The following is a 17,681-nucleotide window of genomic DNA, read 5'->3' as shown; positions in this document are numbered from 1 at the left end:
ACTGAGGAAAGGGAACCATTTACAATACGGGTTAGAATGGGAAATTTGGTCGTCAGTAGTTTAGTGGGAATGGGATCAAGAGAGCAGGATGTGGTTCTCGTGGACAAGATGAGCATAGAGAAGGCATGGGGGAGATGGGAGAGAAACTAGAGAGATATGCAGGTTCAGAACTAGGGTGAGGGGAACCTGGAGGATATATGATTAAACGTCAACTGCATGTGTAGGGAACCAGTTGGTTATTACAACAGAACACAGCTTATTTGGTTATTTTTCCTGGTTACAAGTTACCAGAATTATTAAATTACATTTCACATCTTGCCTTGGTGGGATTTAACTCACGAACTCTTGATTGCTAGTCCAGTACTATAACCACTATAACGGAGTGTCTTGTTTCGGGCGGCCAGCTCTCGCTGCTCGCTCCCGCAACCGGAGCGAGGTGCTCGGCGAGTCGGGCAGAGGCAGCGCAGCGCGGTGAGCAGCAGCAGCAGCCAAGCCGACCCGCTGGAGCACATCGGCCGGCAGCCCCTCGGCGGGAAGGAATTCCGACTGGGAGGAGGGGAGCCGAGCATGGCGGCCATAGGCCGACCCGGGAGAGGGAGAAGTAGGCCCCGGGCCGTGGAGCCGGCGACGTTGAAGAGGAGGCCGCATTGGAGCATTCACATCCCGACGATGTGTTCGGTGAGTCGGGCAGAGGAGCGCAGCGCAACGAGCAGCAGCAGCAGACTCAACGACAAGCTGCAGCACGTCGGCCGGCAGCTCCATTTCAGGTAACTCGCAGTCCGGATGGGAGCCGGGCATGGTGGCCAGAGCGGGAGAAGCAGGCCACCACACGTGGAGCCGGCAACAGTGAGGAGGAGGCCGCGGTGAAGAGGAGGACGGAGCGGCTGAGGGACATCGTGCTCCCACTGCCACGGGAAGCCATTGTATTGACTCTGAACGGGGCGCTGTATGTATAGCTGATGCGTCCCTACGGGGAACAAGCATTCCATTGTACTTGTTACATATGGCAAATAAATCTAATCTGAATCTGAATCTGCAAATGATTTTCATTTAAAAATGTCTAATACGCACCCCCACATTTGGCATTTCAGTTGCAGACGGGTGGGGGGGCGGGGGGGAAGAGATGTATGTTATTCTCAAAGATTTACAGTAACTATTGAGACTTCTGAAATTGCTTCATATGAGACATGTAGTAACTTAGGTCTGCACGAGTATCTACATTTAAAATAATGCACCACTTCTAATTGGACTGATGGCACATAAAATTATGAGATATTTCTTCACCCAAATGAAACAGCTTTTGGTAGAAACTCCGGGTGAATCCTAAGGACTGCCCAGACAGAATGTCCTGGAGCTTTATACGATGCGTTAGAAGACAAAGTCTGCCATTCGCTCTCTACATTGTAATGGCAACATTTTATGTATATTATTCTGCCCTTGCAGCGCGTTCCTATGCAGAGCTAGACAGGTAGCTAACAACTTGACATCTTCCCATAAAAATCACAAGGCTTGACTTTTCTTGTAAACTTTACTGAAAGATTCTTATTGTGAAACTGAAATACAATACAGAAATGGAAGCACACATTAGTACACAAGCACATAACTGATATGCATACACAAATTTAGGTAAGCCTGAGCAACACAGTACATTTGGCATGTAACTTACCAAAACACGTGGAAACACAGCTTACTGTGAATATACATTTAGCAAACTGAAAGGCATTCTCTTACATTCACTTTAAATTAGCCCTGTACATAGTGCATCAAATACAGCTACAAGTTAACCAGCTAGACAGAGAGCGAGCACTTCACGGCTAGCTGTGCAGGTTTGCTTACAGAGAAAAGTTACAAACTAAACATTTTCTGGAAAATATAGTGTACACTAATCATCTATAACATTCTCAAGTACTTACAGACAAATAGTGTCCAAGGCCGGAGTGTAACAATAACTTCCCAGACCATGTGTCGAGCTGCAGGTCTGTGATATACAGTAGTTTACTTTACTGCACTTTACTGCACTTGCTAGGTACCAAATATCCACTAGGTGGCGGCACACAATGGAAATCGACCCAAATTACTCAAACCCCTGAATTAACTGGAAAACTAACCTAAATTCCTAAAGGAAGGCAGCACATATATGGTAAGCACTAAGTTTCTCCAGAACCAGTTAAGCTAGGCTTTACTTGAAAGAACCTTTCAGATACTTTTTGCCTCAATGAAGGAAGGAATCTTCACATTATTTGCAAACTCCATACAGATAAAAGAATAGTCTTTCAAGCACAAATGTCACTATGATTGGGCAGAGCAGAATTTGCTTAGTAATAATTTATTGTTTAAAAACAAGTTTTGAGCAACACAAAATCTTACTCAGATCTGTAATTAGTACTTTAAACAAAAAGTTCTTTCCCTCGGATTTCCTTCTTCTAAATAATGCAGTTTCATGCACCATACTGTAACCCATCCTTCAGGGTCAGTTGTGCCGCCAAAGTTTTGGAAAAAACACTATTCCCTCAATATCTAACACCGTGATATCCACAGTCTACAAGACAAACTAAAATCAAGACTCCCGGTCGCAGACCATAATCACCATTAGTAGAATCCTATTCCTTAACAGCTACAGATCTGAAATATTAGAAACCAAAATCTGCATCACAGGAAGAAACAGAATAAAACTTTCAAGATTAATAGAAAATTTCCAAATCCAAAAGAAAAAAACATAGTGCGGCAATTAGCAATTTTGAAGAAATCTGAGGCTGAGTTAGGATAATTAGACAAGGCTGTAAAGAAGATTAAAGAATAAACATAAAAATCACAGTACTTGTTAGATGAAACTACAAATCATCACATGCACATTTTCTTCTTACCTTTCTTTCTCCTGTTGATTGCCTCTCTCGGATCCATTATTAATTAAAGCTAGTTCATCCAGCAATGATGTAGATTCCTTTGTGAATTTTTCAAAGACCTAAGTTGAATAAGGAAAATATTTTTTTCCCCCAAATTTTCAGCTGCAAGATATTTCACTTTCGAACTGATATTCCAGTTAAAACTAACTCGCTCAGAACAGATGCAGAATATTATCTTGATTCAACAATAAGGATCTGGCTGGACAGGGTTAATAAAAAGCTACTTTCATTCAGGAAAAGAATATTAGCAAAGGGCATCTGAAAAATTATTTTAATTCACCAAAATCGTATTAAAGAAAAATACAAACATCTCTTAATCACTACAAAACTGTCAACAAGATTGGTTTAGCATCTTAAGTGATCTATCCTGGTGTCAATAGTTGCTTTTGTTGAACAATGCTATATTTCTAACCCTGCAGACATAAAGGTGTCTCATATTTGATATTCTGTGTTAAAGTTGCTTAGCTATTGTATGGAGTCTTTCAGATAAAAATTAGTTCAAAGCAGATCAGTTTTGCTTCTTTTTTTATTATGCCTCAGTGGTAACTCATTAAGAACGTGATTTTATTACGACATTTTTGTTAATGCAGAGTACAAAAGAAAATACAACTTAAAAACTGCAAAATTTTCCAATATGGGGCTACTGCTGAATTTCAGGAGAGACAGTTTGACTTGAGAAAGATTGTGCAAGATTGAGAGAGAAAAGGAGGATTCATTCGCAATAACTGTGCTGTAATTGCTTATGTTCACTTCTTCAGCAGAAGATTCCAAAGGATAATTGGTCCCTTGTGGACAATAAACTGGCCTTTATGAATGGATTATCACTAGTATTACTTAATTTTAAACTGTTTTCCATGCTCCCAAGTGCTCTTTAAATTACAAGTATTTTAACCTGTAAAAGCTCAACAGATTACATCAGTCCAACAGTGCACTTGCTGGTAAAAATGAAAAACAATATTGTTGCATAGGTCCCTGTAGTACTTCACATAAAATTGCTGTCTTCGGTGATTTGAGGGAATTTCTAACAGGGATATTTTGTCCATTTCCTGTTACTGCACATGTGGAATTGTGCAAGGGTCATAGGGAATTCCAGCTACTACACAAAAGACAGGTGCTCAAACTACTCTCAGAACATAGTGACATGAATGACTGAGTTTACACAATCTAAATTTAAGTAACCTAAATTATATTCATCAGCGTGGTTGACTCTGAACTGCCTTCTGAAATGACCTAGCAAGCCACTCAGTTGCATCAAATGGCTACGAAAAACAATAAGAAGAATAAAACCAGACAGACCACCTGACATCGACCTAGGCACCAGATTCGGACAACACAAAGGCACACCCAGCCCAATCGACCCTGCAAAGTCCTCCTCAATAACATCTGGGGACTTGAGCCAAAATTGGGAGCGCTGTCCCCACAGACTAGTCAAGCAACAGCCTGACATAGTCATACTCACAGAATCATACCTTTCAGCCAACGTCCCAAACTCCTCCATCACCATCCCTGGGTATGTCCTGTCCCACCGCCAGACAGACCTGCCAGAGGTGGCGGCACAGTTGTATAGTCGGGAGGGAGTGGTGATGGAAGTCCTCAACATTTACTCCAGACGCCATGAAGTCTCATCGCATCAGGACAAACATGGGCAAGGAAACCTCCTGATTACCACCTACCGCCCTCCCTCAGCTGATGAATCAGTACTCCTCTATGTTGAACACCACTTGGAAGAAGCACTGAGGGTAGCAAGTGCACAGAATGTACTCTCGGTGGGGGGACTTCAATGCCCATCACCAAGAGTGGCTTGGTCCTGACCAAGCCCTGAAGGACAGAGCCACCAGACTGGGACTGCAGCAGGTGGAGAGAGAACCAACACAAGGGAAAAACCTACTTGACCTCGTCCTCACCAATCTACCTATCGCAGATGCATCTGTCTATGACGGTATTGGTAGCAGTGACCACCGCACAGTCCTTGTGGAGATGATGTCTTCTTCACACTGAGGACACCCTCCATCGTGTAGTGTGGCACCACCACCGTGCTAAATGGGATAGATTCAGAACAGATCTAGCAGCTCAAAACTGGGCATCCATGAGGCGCTGTGGGCCATCAGCAGCAGCAGAATTGCATGCCACCACAATTTGCAACCTCATGGCCTGGCATATCCCTCACTCTACCATTACCATCAAGCCAGGGGACCAACCCTGGTTCAATGAGGAGTATAGAACAGCATGCCAGGAGCAGCACCAGGCCTACCTAAAAATGAGATGCCAACCTGGTGAAGCTGCAACACAGGACTACATGCATGCTAAACAGCAGAAGGAGCATGCAAGAGAGAGTGCTAAGCGATCCAACAACCAACGGATCAGATCAAAGCTCTGCAGTCCTGCCACATCTAGTCATGAATGATAGTGGACAATTAAACAACTAACAGGAGGAGGCGGCTCCAGGAACATCCCCATCCACAATGAGTGCGGAGCCCAGCATGCGAGTGCAAAAGACAAGGCTGAAGCATTTGCAACCATCTTCAGCCAAAGGTGCCAAGTGGATGATCCATCTCGGCCTCCTCCCGAGATCCACACCATCACAGAACCACACCATCACAGAATCCAGTCTTCAGCCAATTCGATTCACTCCACGTGATATCAAGAAACGGCTGAGTGCACTGGATACAGCAAAGGCTATGGACCCCGACAACATCCCGGCTGTAGTGCTGAAGACTTGTGCTCAAGAACTAGCCGCGCCTCTAGCCAAGCTGTTGCAGTACAGCTATAACGCTGGCAACATTATAGGAAAGATGTGATTGCACTAGAGAGAGTACAGAGGAGATTTACAAGGATGTTGCCGGGAGTAGAGAATCTTAGCTATGAGGAAAGACTGAATAGGCTGGGTCTGTTTTCCTTGGAACAGAGGAGGCTGAGGGGAGACCTTATTGAGGTGTATAAAATTATGAGGGGCATAAAGTGGATAGAAGGACCTATTTCCCTTAGCAGAGGGGTCAAAAACCAGGGGGCACAGATTTAAAGTAATTGGTGGAAGGTTTAGAGGGGATTTGAGGGGAAATTTCTTCACCAAGAGGGTTGTGGGGGTCTGGAACTCACTGCCTGAAAGGGTGGTAGAGGCAGGAACCCTAACCACATTTAAAAAGTACTTGGATGTGCACTTTGGATGCTCTAACCTGCAGGACTACGGACCAAGAGCTGGGAAGTGGGATTAGGCTGGATAGCTCTTTGTTGGCCGGCGCGGACACGATGGGCCAAAATGGCCTCCTTCCGTGCTGTAACTTTCTATGATTCTATGATCTAACGACAAAGTGGAAAACTGCCCGGGTATGTCCTTTCCACAAAAAGCAGGACAAATCCAATCCAGTCAATTACCGCCCCATCAGTCTACTCTCAATCACCCGCAAAGTGATGGAAGGTGTGATCGACAGTGTTATCAAGCGGCACATACTCACTAATAACCTGCTCACCGCTGCTCAGTTTGGGTACTGTCAGGACCACATGGCTTCTGACCTCATGGTCCAAATATGGACAAAAGAGCTGAATTCCAGAGGTGAGGTGAGAGTGACTGCCCTTTGGCATCAAGGAACCCTAGAAAAATTGAAGTCAATGGGAATCATGGGGAAAACTCTTCACTGGCTGGACTCATACCTAGCACAAAGGAAGGTGCTTGTGGTTGTTGGAGGCCAATCATCTTAGCCCCAGCACATCGCTACAGGAGATCCTCAGCGCAGTATCCTAGGCCCAACCATCTTCAGCTGCTTCATCAATGACCTTCCCTCAATCATAAGGTCAGAAGTGGGAATGTTCGCTGATAATTGTACAGTGTTCAGTGCCATTCACAACTCCTCAGATAATGAAGCAGTCCGTGCCCACACGCAGCAAGCCCTGGACAACATTCAGGCTTGGGCTGATAAGTGGCAAGTAACATTCGCACCACACAAGTGCCATCAATGACCATCTCCAACAAGAGAGAGTCTAACCACCTCCCCATGACATTCAATGTCATTACCATCGTTGAATCCCCCGCCATCAATATTCTGGGGGTCACCATTGACCAGAAATTAACTGGACCAGTTACATAAATACTGTGGCTACAAGAACAGGTCAGAGGCTATGTATTCTGCAGCGAGTGATTCACCTCTCGACTCCCCAAAGCCTTTCCACTATCTACAAGGCACACGTCATGAGTGTAATGGAATATGCGCCACTTGCCTGGATGAGTGCAGCGTCAACAACACTCAAGAAGCTCGACACTGTCCAGGACAAAGCAGCCCGCTTGATTGGCACCCCATCCACCACCTTAAACATTCACTCCCTCCACCATCGACACACCGTGGCTGCAGTGTACCATCTACATGATGCACTGCAGAAACTAAGGCTTCTTCGACAGCACCTACCAAACCCACAACCTCTACCACCTAGTAGGACAAGGGCAGCAGGCGCATGGGAACACCATCGCCATCAAGTTCCCCCACCAAGAGTCACACACCATCCTGACTTGGAAAGATATCGCCGTTCCTTCATCGTCCCTGGATCAAAATCCTGGAACTCTCTACCTAACAGCACTGTGGAAGTACCTTCACCACATAGACTGCAGCAGTTCAAGGAGGTGGCTTACCACCACCTTCTCAAGGGCAATTAGGGATGGGCAATAAATGTAGCCCGTGAATGAATAAAAAAAATCTTGGGAAATCTTTAAATGTGATTGAATAAGCAAAGTAAAATGCCAGCAACTGCCATGCTATAGTTCATTAACATTTTGAACATGTTTACTGCATGTAGCACAAGAGCAAAAAGGCACAAACATACTTTTTCTTGGCAGATGGTGGACCTCAAGCTATGAGGCAATCTATGCATCAAACAATTAGCATGCTGAGTCAGCACTCTCTGCAATGAGACAGGGCCCCTGGTGATTCTTCCACTGTGGAATTACAGCAATTCCTGATTGCATTTGGAATTTGAATGAATGAGAAAGACTGCAATCACATACAGTACCAAGATTCCCTGAAGAAATGTCAGTCAATGAAATCAATTCATTGAGCTATTAAAATGAACAAGGGAAAGTTCCAAGAGAGCAATCAAGACGAGAATGAAACAGCTGAGGTAGAAAAAAGGAAAACGATCTAAAAAACATCTTGGGTAATGGCAGCATTTCACAGAAAAATCATTTGGGAGGCAAGAAAAGATCCACATTGTTCTAAAAAAAAAACCCTGAAAGTTATGTATTAGATAAAAGCTCTTGCCACAGGTACATGATACACTACACTGCAATATTCTCCCAGAGGAGACAAAACCAGGTATGAATATTGGGCAGGTCTTTGTTCTTTCATGCTGTTGAGATGCACTTGTGTATTCTAATAAATAATATAAGCAAAGCCAGTTTTCAGCTGGTGGCATTCCCCATCAGCAAGGTGAGAAGAGTCTGACGTGTCTCTTTCTGAAAATCCCTCAACTTGAGACAGTCCCAGAAGACATGTGCTGGAATGCCAATGGGAATGTGCTAGAGTTGAGTGTATTTAGTTCAACACCACTGAAGTTGTGTGTCAGTGTTAAAGCACTTCAAATTGTATGCTTTCCGTAAGTCAATGCAGGAAACTCTCGTTTAACCGGCACCTCAATATCCGGAACTCGCTAATAACCGGCACAATTCTTACTCCGAAAACTACAGTATACAGTCATTTATAAGTTTTATTTTACTGTTAAGTAATTAAAGAGTTATGGATTACCCTCAACTGGCATTACTGTATTTAATCAAACATCTTCCACCACCCATTTAACACAACATTCTGTAGGTGAGTACCCAATTATACTGCACATTTCTTCATTTTTTAAAATTTTTGTTTGTTAAAAATAGCCTCGGTAGATATACCTCTCCGTTATCCGGAATTTTTTATCAACCGGCACCATCCCGGTCCCATCGGTGCCGGATACCAAAGAGTTATATCTACCGAGGAGACAAATTAGGCAGCATGCTACATCATTAATCCACTTCTCATCTCTAGGTTGATTCGGGCTTTCTGACTGAGGCCTTTAGTTGTGATGTCATAAATGTATAATTGTAAGATAGAGCTAACATTTCAAAATATCTACTCCCATACTAAATTTAAATAAGTCAACATAATTCCCACTGTTTATAAAGTGTGATGAAGTGACAGCTCTATTGATTCTACTAAAGTCTGAAGGAATTATTTTAACCCTACTGGGCAGGCAGTTAAAATTGGCCAGGTGACTTACCCACTGACGTCCAGAACAGATCCCGCTGTCTTCTATTTTAACCTGCTCTTCTGAACAGGCAGCAAGGACACCTTCCTGAAATTGGTGGAGTACTTCTTTAAATATGCAGATTGGGTCTGATTACATCATCAGGCCTCGACTGCAATTTTAACTGTGGCCTGAACAGGGAAGTTGTTGTGGCTATACCACTAGGTGGAGACAGTGGAAAATTAATCCTTGACCAGAAGAGACCATTCAAGGTAAGTTTTGTATGAGGCCATGGGGGGAGGAGGGCATTTGCCTTGCCCCTTTGAATCCCACTCCAGGTTAGAACGGGCTTGAATGTTAGCAACAGATAAACTGCACCAAGTTGTGAACAGAATCTACCCTATGCTCCCTTGCCCCCATACTGAAAGACCATATTTTCAATGAAAGTGGACAGCAATATTTAATAGCTGTCTATGGTGGAATGTATTACACATGACAATTTGCAATTACAGCTCTCAAAAGAAGTGTACTAGGAAGTGTTTATGAAGGTCATAAAACAAATCTATAAGTAGCACAGGTATCAAAGCTGGCTTCAACTGTTTACTGGCAATATGTTGAGAAGAACTGGGACAGGTTTAGGGGAAGATATGAAATTTTGGCAGCGGTGTCCCACATTTAAATACTAGTTTGATATTCGTATGCTAATCCTTTGACTTTCCTACTCTTAATGGAAACAAATGAATTGCATGTTTCTGCACCAATGTACACAACCGTACATTTATTCATATTATTAAAATCTTCTATGCTTTGTCCCATCAACATAATCAGATTCCTAGAATGTAACCGGTCTCCCTTACAGTAGTCATTTGGCTCAATAACTTGCTATTAGCAAACTTTATAACAAAAGTTTCCCTTCTATTCCATGCCTTTCTAATTCCCTATGTAGTACTTGGTCAAACACTTTGTTAAAAAGAAATTTGGTATCACCCTAGTAGGGGCGCCAAATTTTAAAATGTTGGAGGATTAGCGTCAGGCGCTAATCCTTCAGACCTCCCGCTAAATTGATAGTTAGCGCTCCTCGCCTCACTTAGGACGCTACTCACACACAGAGCGAGGCGCTACCCACAGAGCTATAACGAATTTCAGGTGCGGTCTAATCGGGACTCATCATTCACACTGACTCCTTCCAGCTCTTAAGGGGCGGTTGAAGATTCAGCACAACCTCATTCTCAACATTGCTGGCTCTGAAGGCGACCTCCAAGCAACTCAACAGTGACACCTCTTATCCTCATGGCTGATCCCAGTCCCAGGGAGAGAGCTCACCGTTTCAGTGCTCAGGCATTGGTCGTGGCAATCGAAAGAACGAGGGCAGTGCTGTTCCTGGCCAATGGCAGGAGGCCATTGCCCCAGGTCTTCAGGGCAATGTGGAGGGAAGTGGCCCAGGACGTCTCGGCCAGCAGTGTGGTCATCAGGACCCTCACACAGTGCCGTAAAAAATTCAACAACCTCACTTCGGTGGTCAAGGTGAGTACATGCTTCAACAAGTCCGATATACCAGCATCTGAACCTCAGTCTGTACACACTGCAGAAACCACCACACCCCCACCACTCACCAACCAAGCATCACCACCTACTAAAACTCACATCCACATCTCACGCCTTGCCTACAATCACAGCTATTCAACTATGGCAGGGACATCTCCCAAACACATAGCTGCACACTCACTCACACACTGTCCTTTCTCTTGCAGGCCAAGCTGGCCCACAACAGGAGGGAACAGCATCAGGCGGGGGTGAAGTGGACATACAATAGCTTACAGACCTGGAGGAGCGAGTGCTGAGAGTCATTGGGCGCCAGGTGGTGGGCACCATGGCCGTCGGCGGCTTCGACCCCCTTGGGGGCAACAACAGTATGTTCATCCCCTCCCCTTCTCTCATCCCACTTCCCCCTCACAGGACAAGCCTTTCCCACTTTCCAGCTCCTTATACTGTCTGCATTTGTTGCTCCCTTCCTGCTCCCCTGCCCTCACCTTAACACGAGTCTCGTGCCTTTATGCTTTCAGGTCATCAGCAACCAGCTGACCAGCCTGTCCCTAAGCCTCCCAGTGAGAGTGAGGCGGGAGAAGAGGAGGAGGAAGAAAGCACCGCGTCACTGCATGTCTCACCTGCAGGCACCACCTCAGATACTGGCACTACGCGATCTTTAGAGGCAAGTTTAGTAGAGTAGTATGCACAGTGTGATGCACCGGGGATGAGTGGGCTGCAGCAAGGCCAGGGGGAAAGGGTAACTCGGGAGCCAGCTCCCCTGGAGAGCGAGTTCTGCTGCACAGGGCTCAGATGAGGACCTCGATGGGGAGGCTTTCACAAGAAGGGTGAAGAACATGCACACCAAGATGATAGGTACAATGGCAAGGGTCCTCGAGAGCCTGTCGGCAATGGTAAGGAGCATGGAGGTGTCCGCCTCCAACATTGCACAGAGCTCTGCGCACACCATGGAGCCCATCCTTAGCAGGCTGCAAAGGATGGTGGACCCTCTGAGACACCGTGAGGAACCAGACCTCATGCCGCATGTCATGGGCTATGTGACAGCATCCACTGCCACACAGGCAGAAGCCACGCAACGTCCTAGTGCTGTAATGAAGTCAATGGTTGCTGCCATCGAGTCTCGGACTGCTCTCATGCAGTCGCAGCTTGATGCCACGCAAGCTCTGATTGCTGCCATTGTCGCTGCCCGTCATCCATCCAGGCCAGACTGCCGCCGCCCAGCCTGAGGTGGTGCAGTTTACAGCCGGGCCTTCCAGGCTCAGAGCTGGTCGAGGGCATCTTGCAAGGCCATCTATAGTCTCTAGCACCGACACTCAGCAGCCTTCTACCTGCCCTGTTGCAGTCACTGGGGACAGACTACGTAGGAGCAGTAGATTAGGAAAAGGCACTGTAAAGAGGGGAAGGGTTTGTACAAACATGATTAGTTAATACTATTGTTGTACATATGTGTTTCTTGAATGTTGATAAATTTATTCATGGAATGTTGCTGATTTTGTGGAGTCTCTCATTTCAGCTTTGCGCTGTGATATGGCAAGTGAAATGGATGGAATGATAGGGATGTGGTCAGCAACCGGGATGTGGGGTAGAATTTATTGGAACCGCAGTCTGATGAGGCGGTCATGGACTGCCCTTCCAGAAGGCCGATTGAGTGGCTGCCTCCTCCCTCAATGCTGTTCCCCCACATTACAACAGTGACTACACTTCAAAAAGTACTTCATTGGCTGTAAAGTGCTTTGAGATGTCCGGTGGTCGTGAAAGGCGCTATATAAATGCAAGTCTTTCTTTCTTTCCTTCCTCCTCCTCCTCTCCCTCTCCTGAGGTGGTGCCGCTCTGCCTGGTGGCAATGGCTGGGCCCTCATGGCCAAGTTCTGCAGCATACCATGACGAAAAGGGACACCCGCTCAGCCGAGTACTGGAGGGCTCCGTAGGAGAAGTGCTCCCGGAATACCCTGGGAGGGTAAGCCCTTCTGTTGACAGCCCTGTTGGCCCTCCTCCCTCTGGCCACATTTTCCAATCTCTGTCTCTGCCTCCGACGTTGATGCTGGAGTGCGAGGTCGAGTGCCAGTACAGCCCCCATTAATGTATACAATTGTAAGAGTTCGAAATCTCAGCACAATGAAAGTAACACTTTTTCAGCAGCCAGAACACTCCTGAAAGTAATAGGCATTTACCTCAGTGAAAACAGCTGTTTCTCTATGTCAAACTGAGATGGCAGCATTGAGTGGCGATTAAAATCAAACTACAGTGGCCATCCGACTGCATCATGCCTCCTCTTCCTGCCGTTGTTCACGCCAGGCGCTGAGGCGGGGGGCAGTCAATTTTGCATCTGAGCCGTTAATGGGGCGTTCCACGCGCACTGACGTCACGCTCTGGCAGCCGCTAAATTTTATCGGCAGCGCTAAATCCCGGGTGAATGTTGCGTGCGCTGTTGGATTCGCCGCGCCCCGCCGCTAACCCATTAGCGCCCCCTCCCCCAGGCGCTAATGGGAGGCGCTAACATACCAAATTTCTCCCCCTAGGTGTATTAAATCTACTGATTTCCATTTGTTGACTAACTCGTTTTATCCTCAAAAAACTCTAGTGAATTTAACATTCAAGATCTACCACCTATACAGCCAGGTTGACTACGTTTTACCATTTTACCTTTCTCATGATGCTTCACTATTCTCTCTTTCACAATATTTTCCTAACTGCCAATGTCAACCTCATGTCTATCGTTCCCTGCATTCTCCTTCTATCTGTTTTCATAAATTGGCAACGCATTTGCCACGTTCTAGTTCTTTGGCACAAAACCTGTAAGTAGTGACTACATTAGATGTGTGTCAAATATCCACGGTCATTTGCTACCTCTGTTTTGGCATCCATCAGGGCTGTGTGCCAAGCTTTCTTTTAGTGACTTTAGTCTATTTAACACTGGATAATTTTTGTATCTATTCTTCCACTTGCCTTTTAGATTCAAACCCTGTGGATAGCAGTCCTCTGATACATTTGTACATACTGATACGAAGAAATCATTAAAAAGACATCTGCTATTTCTTGGTCAGCTCTACAATTCTTAAAGAGTGCCAATACTTGTATTATAATGGCACCCATTATCTATATATTTATAGAACCATTTCACTTTTTTTATGTTGTCTGCAATCCTAATCCCATTAGCCCTAAAATTTAGCTGTGGTTCTCAGCCTCCCAGCTTTGCTCCAATGGAATTGCCAGTGAAATGGCCTATCCCAGCTGTTTTCAGCCATTTCTTTAAGGGAACACCCATGGAATTTCAGGCCCATTCTCCCTTTTGGCTCTCCTACTCAATGTCATCACCTCTTACACCTTTCCTATACTCATCCCTGTCTTTAGTCATAACTGCAGTTTTAATATTTAACTTACACCCTTTTTTAAATCCATTATCCCCTGCATTACTTCTCATTATCCACAATGGGTTCCTACCTTCTATGCTGCATATTTTTCCTGATAGGGGACTGCAAAACAAATACATGCTAATTATGTCTGTGACTATATTTCTTTTACTTTTAACACTTATGTCATTGCATCATTCTTAATTCCTTCCTTATCCCCTTGAAGTATGCCTTCCTAAAGTAAAAAATTTCAGTTGTAGTTCCCACGATTTTCTAGTACATCTTATTTTGAACTCTTCCCCTCCCCCCCTCAATGTTGTGGCTACTGTTAGCTAGCTGTTTACTAATTGGCTGTATCCAACATTTCCTGGCTGTGGTACAATTGTAGTATTCCCCCACTCCCCGCCCCCATAGCTTCTATGATCACTTGAGTCATACCAAAGTCCTGAAATAGCAGTTTTTTTTAAAACTTCTGGTGTTCATTGAGGTACGGTATTTGTTCTGAGGAATCCATTTCAGCCATCTAGTACAGGAAACTTTCGATTTACCGGCACCTAAATAACCAGAAATCTCGGTTCACCGGCAAAATTCAGGAGTAGGTTCAGGTAACTTTTATTACTTGCCTTCCTCCATTTGTTGCTGTGCAAGGGTGTGGCTGCAGCTGTTGCTAAGCTACAGAGACGCTTGCAACTTGTGGCCATTGTTCTGAAGCACAGGGTTTGTTGCTTTATACGGAGCTCTCAGCTCCCTATCTTTTACTATAGCTTTCGGTTATCTGGAATTTTTGATGAACCGGCACCACGTTGGTCCCGTCAGTGCCGGATAAAAAAAAGTTTCCTGTATCAGCTTCAAGCACTCTTAGGTCATTTACAGCATAGCCAGCACTCTGCTCTTCCCTAAAAACGTGTTTCAGCCCCAATCTCAGATGTGCACCCCTGGCGCACCAGTATTACAGTTTTCCAAATACCACACCAATGCATGACATTGACACTTAGACCCAAATTAGGGACAGATCTGTGCTGTAACCCCCATGCTCATGAGGATCTAGACTGATATTGTCCAAACTCATTTCACTTGGGACCTTTAAAGTCACAGACAGGGGACAATTCAATCCCATCAATTTATGTTGGATTTGAACTCGGGTGCCAATGGTAAAAGGCCAGTGTCTAATTTTCCAGATGAATTCCTGACAAATTGGAATTCTCCATCAAAACTGTATTACCTTTAATACACCAGTAGACTAGTGAACTGAGAATTACACAAGTGACAAGTTATTTACTTCTAAAGCAGGAAATGTTCCCCTGTTTTGGGCAGACTGTGAACTGTTTTTGTGACAGTGGACAATTCAGTTCAGATAACATCTTTGACAATCGTGAAAACAGCTTTCAACTTTTTGTCCCTAACAGATAATGATTCTAGAACCAGACACATTGCAGATTTTGTTTCTCACTTTCTCAGGGAGTTATAAAGGTACAATCTGTTATGCAATGATTTAAAATATGCAGAATAGCCATTATTATATTTATATATGATTACCCTAATGTATATGTAAAATACTAATATTTTATGTGCTGATTTTATAATATTTGTAGCTTCACAGTACTAACCAATCTTTTATTCAGCCAGTCTATGTGGTCATACAAAAGTGAACCTCCAAATTCTTCTGTTAATTGGCATGGTTCTATGTAGCGTGTAAGCTTGTTGGCAGATACCAAAATTACCTGTTGAGAAGAAAATAAAGTTAGCAAGTAAATATTTATAACACTCCTCTTTATCCTTATAAAAGTCTGATTAAATATATCCTGTATAAATACAGGATTATATATTTATATATAGCACAAGTCAGAATTTTAATTCACGAATTTGTGCATATTCTAAGTCTTTTCACTGAGCTCCTAGTGCAATACTTTTCAAACAATAGACCTCCCATAAGCATACTGCCCACAAGCCTGTACCTGAATTATACAGAGTGACAAAAATTCAATCTGAATTTGTTTTTCCATGATCATCAGCTTTAATTCCTTTTAAGATACAAAAATCTCAAACTATAGATCCTCCAAGAAAGATACTCCCAGCTCCAGGTCACAAAAATAATCTAATTTGAATGCAGCTTTGGAAGGAATCTGAAAAGAGATGTGGCAAGCAAGCAATATTCTGTGTTGACTCAATTAGAAGGCGTCAGGTTCTGTTGGGCTCACACAACCTTCAGCAACAAAAATCATAAAAATGTTCAGCCTCATCACTGCCACTGTAGCTGACAAAGAGGTTAAAGTATCAAAGCTAGTGTTAACACCATCTTTGTTGCAGATATTTGGTGCTGGACGATGTTTCAGCTGGCAGCTCACATCCCTTTAGTTTGGATCTGCCAGCTGAGAAACACTGCAAAGTCATGTGCAGCCTTCAAAGACTGACTTGTCATTCCTAACAAAGAATTCTGATATCACCAATATTGGAAACACTCAGCAGGACCGGCAGCATCTGTGGAGAGAGAAACAGAGGTAACGTTTCAGTTCAATGACCTTTCATCAGAACTGGAAGATGTTAGAGATGAACAGCTTTTCAGCAAGTACAGAACCAGAAAAATGGGAGCACGTTTGAAAGTATTCTTTCCGAGAGTTCAACAATGATTATCTGAGAACAATGCTAGGGATCTTCAATTGCATTTTGTTATCTGTAGATGGAGTATGAACTTTCTACAAAAAACAACTGCTGATGATTTCCTGCTCAATACCATGTGCTGTTGGCAACGAGCTGTCCTGTGCCACCTCTTCATTCTCTCCTAGACAACCTCATCATGATCAGGGCATTGGTTGCCTTCACCTTCTTCCTCCTAATCTTATTTAGTTCAAAGGTCCAATTCCTTCTTCATCTACCAAATTTTGGAGCACATAGCAAGCCACAACAATTCTTGACACCCTTACTGGGCTGTACTGCAGAGCTTCCATAACTTCTCCAAGCAATGGATGCAGTACTTTAGAATCCCAGTGGGCTGCTCAATAGCCATTCGTGTAGCACTCGATGCTACAGTTTACCTATTTTTGGCCTCTGGAGAAGTTTCATCAGCCATGGCTGAAGCGGGTACTCCTAGTATCCTATTGGCCATCTTGACACATTGCTCTAGCTGTTTCTTGGGTAGCATGAATTGACATACAGAATGTGATGCTTTACATTACTCAGAACCTGCACAGTGAATTAAATCCCTTCCTGTTGATGAAATTGAGGGCATTTTCATTATTCACACATGGATCGCAACAGCAGCATCCTGCACATGGAGCACAACAGCATCCTGCACTTGAGGAAATCCCACCAAGATTGCTCTTTCACTCTGCCTTGGTGGGCGCATGGGGAAGATAACAAAATCTGAGGCTCATTTGAACAGGGCATCAATCACCTGTTTAATGCAGTGATTCACTGCTGATTGACTTATGTGATTAATGTTACTGAAGGCCACTTGGTAACATTGGATTACATAAAAATTTGAGAGGCTGTCGTCTTTATAGCCACCAACAAGGCTGTGCCCTTGTAGAAAGAGACTATAGATTAGGTGCTAACAGCTGGCTTCTCTAATTTACTGCCTCCAACAGAAGTCAAAGCCTTCTTGTACACTGCCTATTGAAAAAATCCAGATAGGACCTCCTTGATCTGTAGTCTCTTTGGTGTCGATACCAACAGGTTAGATGTT

General features: G+C 44.2%; 1 protein-coding gene across 1 annotated transcript in view; it reads right to left on the bottom strand.

Annotated features, from left to right (window-relative positions):
- The window catches only part of sestd1 (SEC14 and spectrin domains 1), a 188,165-nt gene that overhangs the window by 88,489 nt on the left and 81,995 nt on the right, over positions 1–17,681 (bottom strand). The window contains 2 exon segments of the mRNA XM_085985980.1: positions 2,865–2,962; positions 15,607–15,720. Coding sequence (XP_085842106.1) covers positions 2,865–2,962; positions 15,607–15,720 — 212 coding nt within the window.

This window comes from Somniosus microcephalus, chromosome 4 (genome assembly GCF_052327205.1).
Source record: "Somniosus microcephalus isolate GS21.2 chromosome 4, FLI_Smic_1.0, whole genome shotgun sequence".
Taxonomy (NCBI): domain Eukaryota; kingdom Metazoa; phylum Chordata; class Chondrichthyes; order Squaliformes; family Somniosidae; genus Somniosus; species Somniosus microcephalus.
Note: the sequence above shows the minus strand (reverse complement) of the source record. Positions and strands in the feature narration are given on the sequence as shown.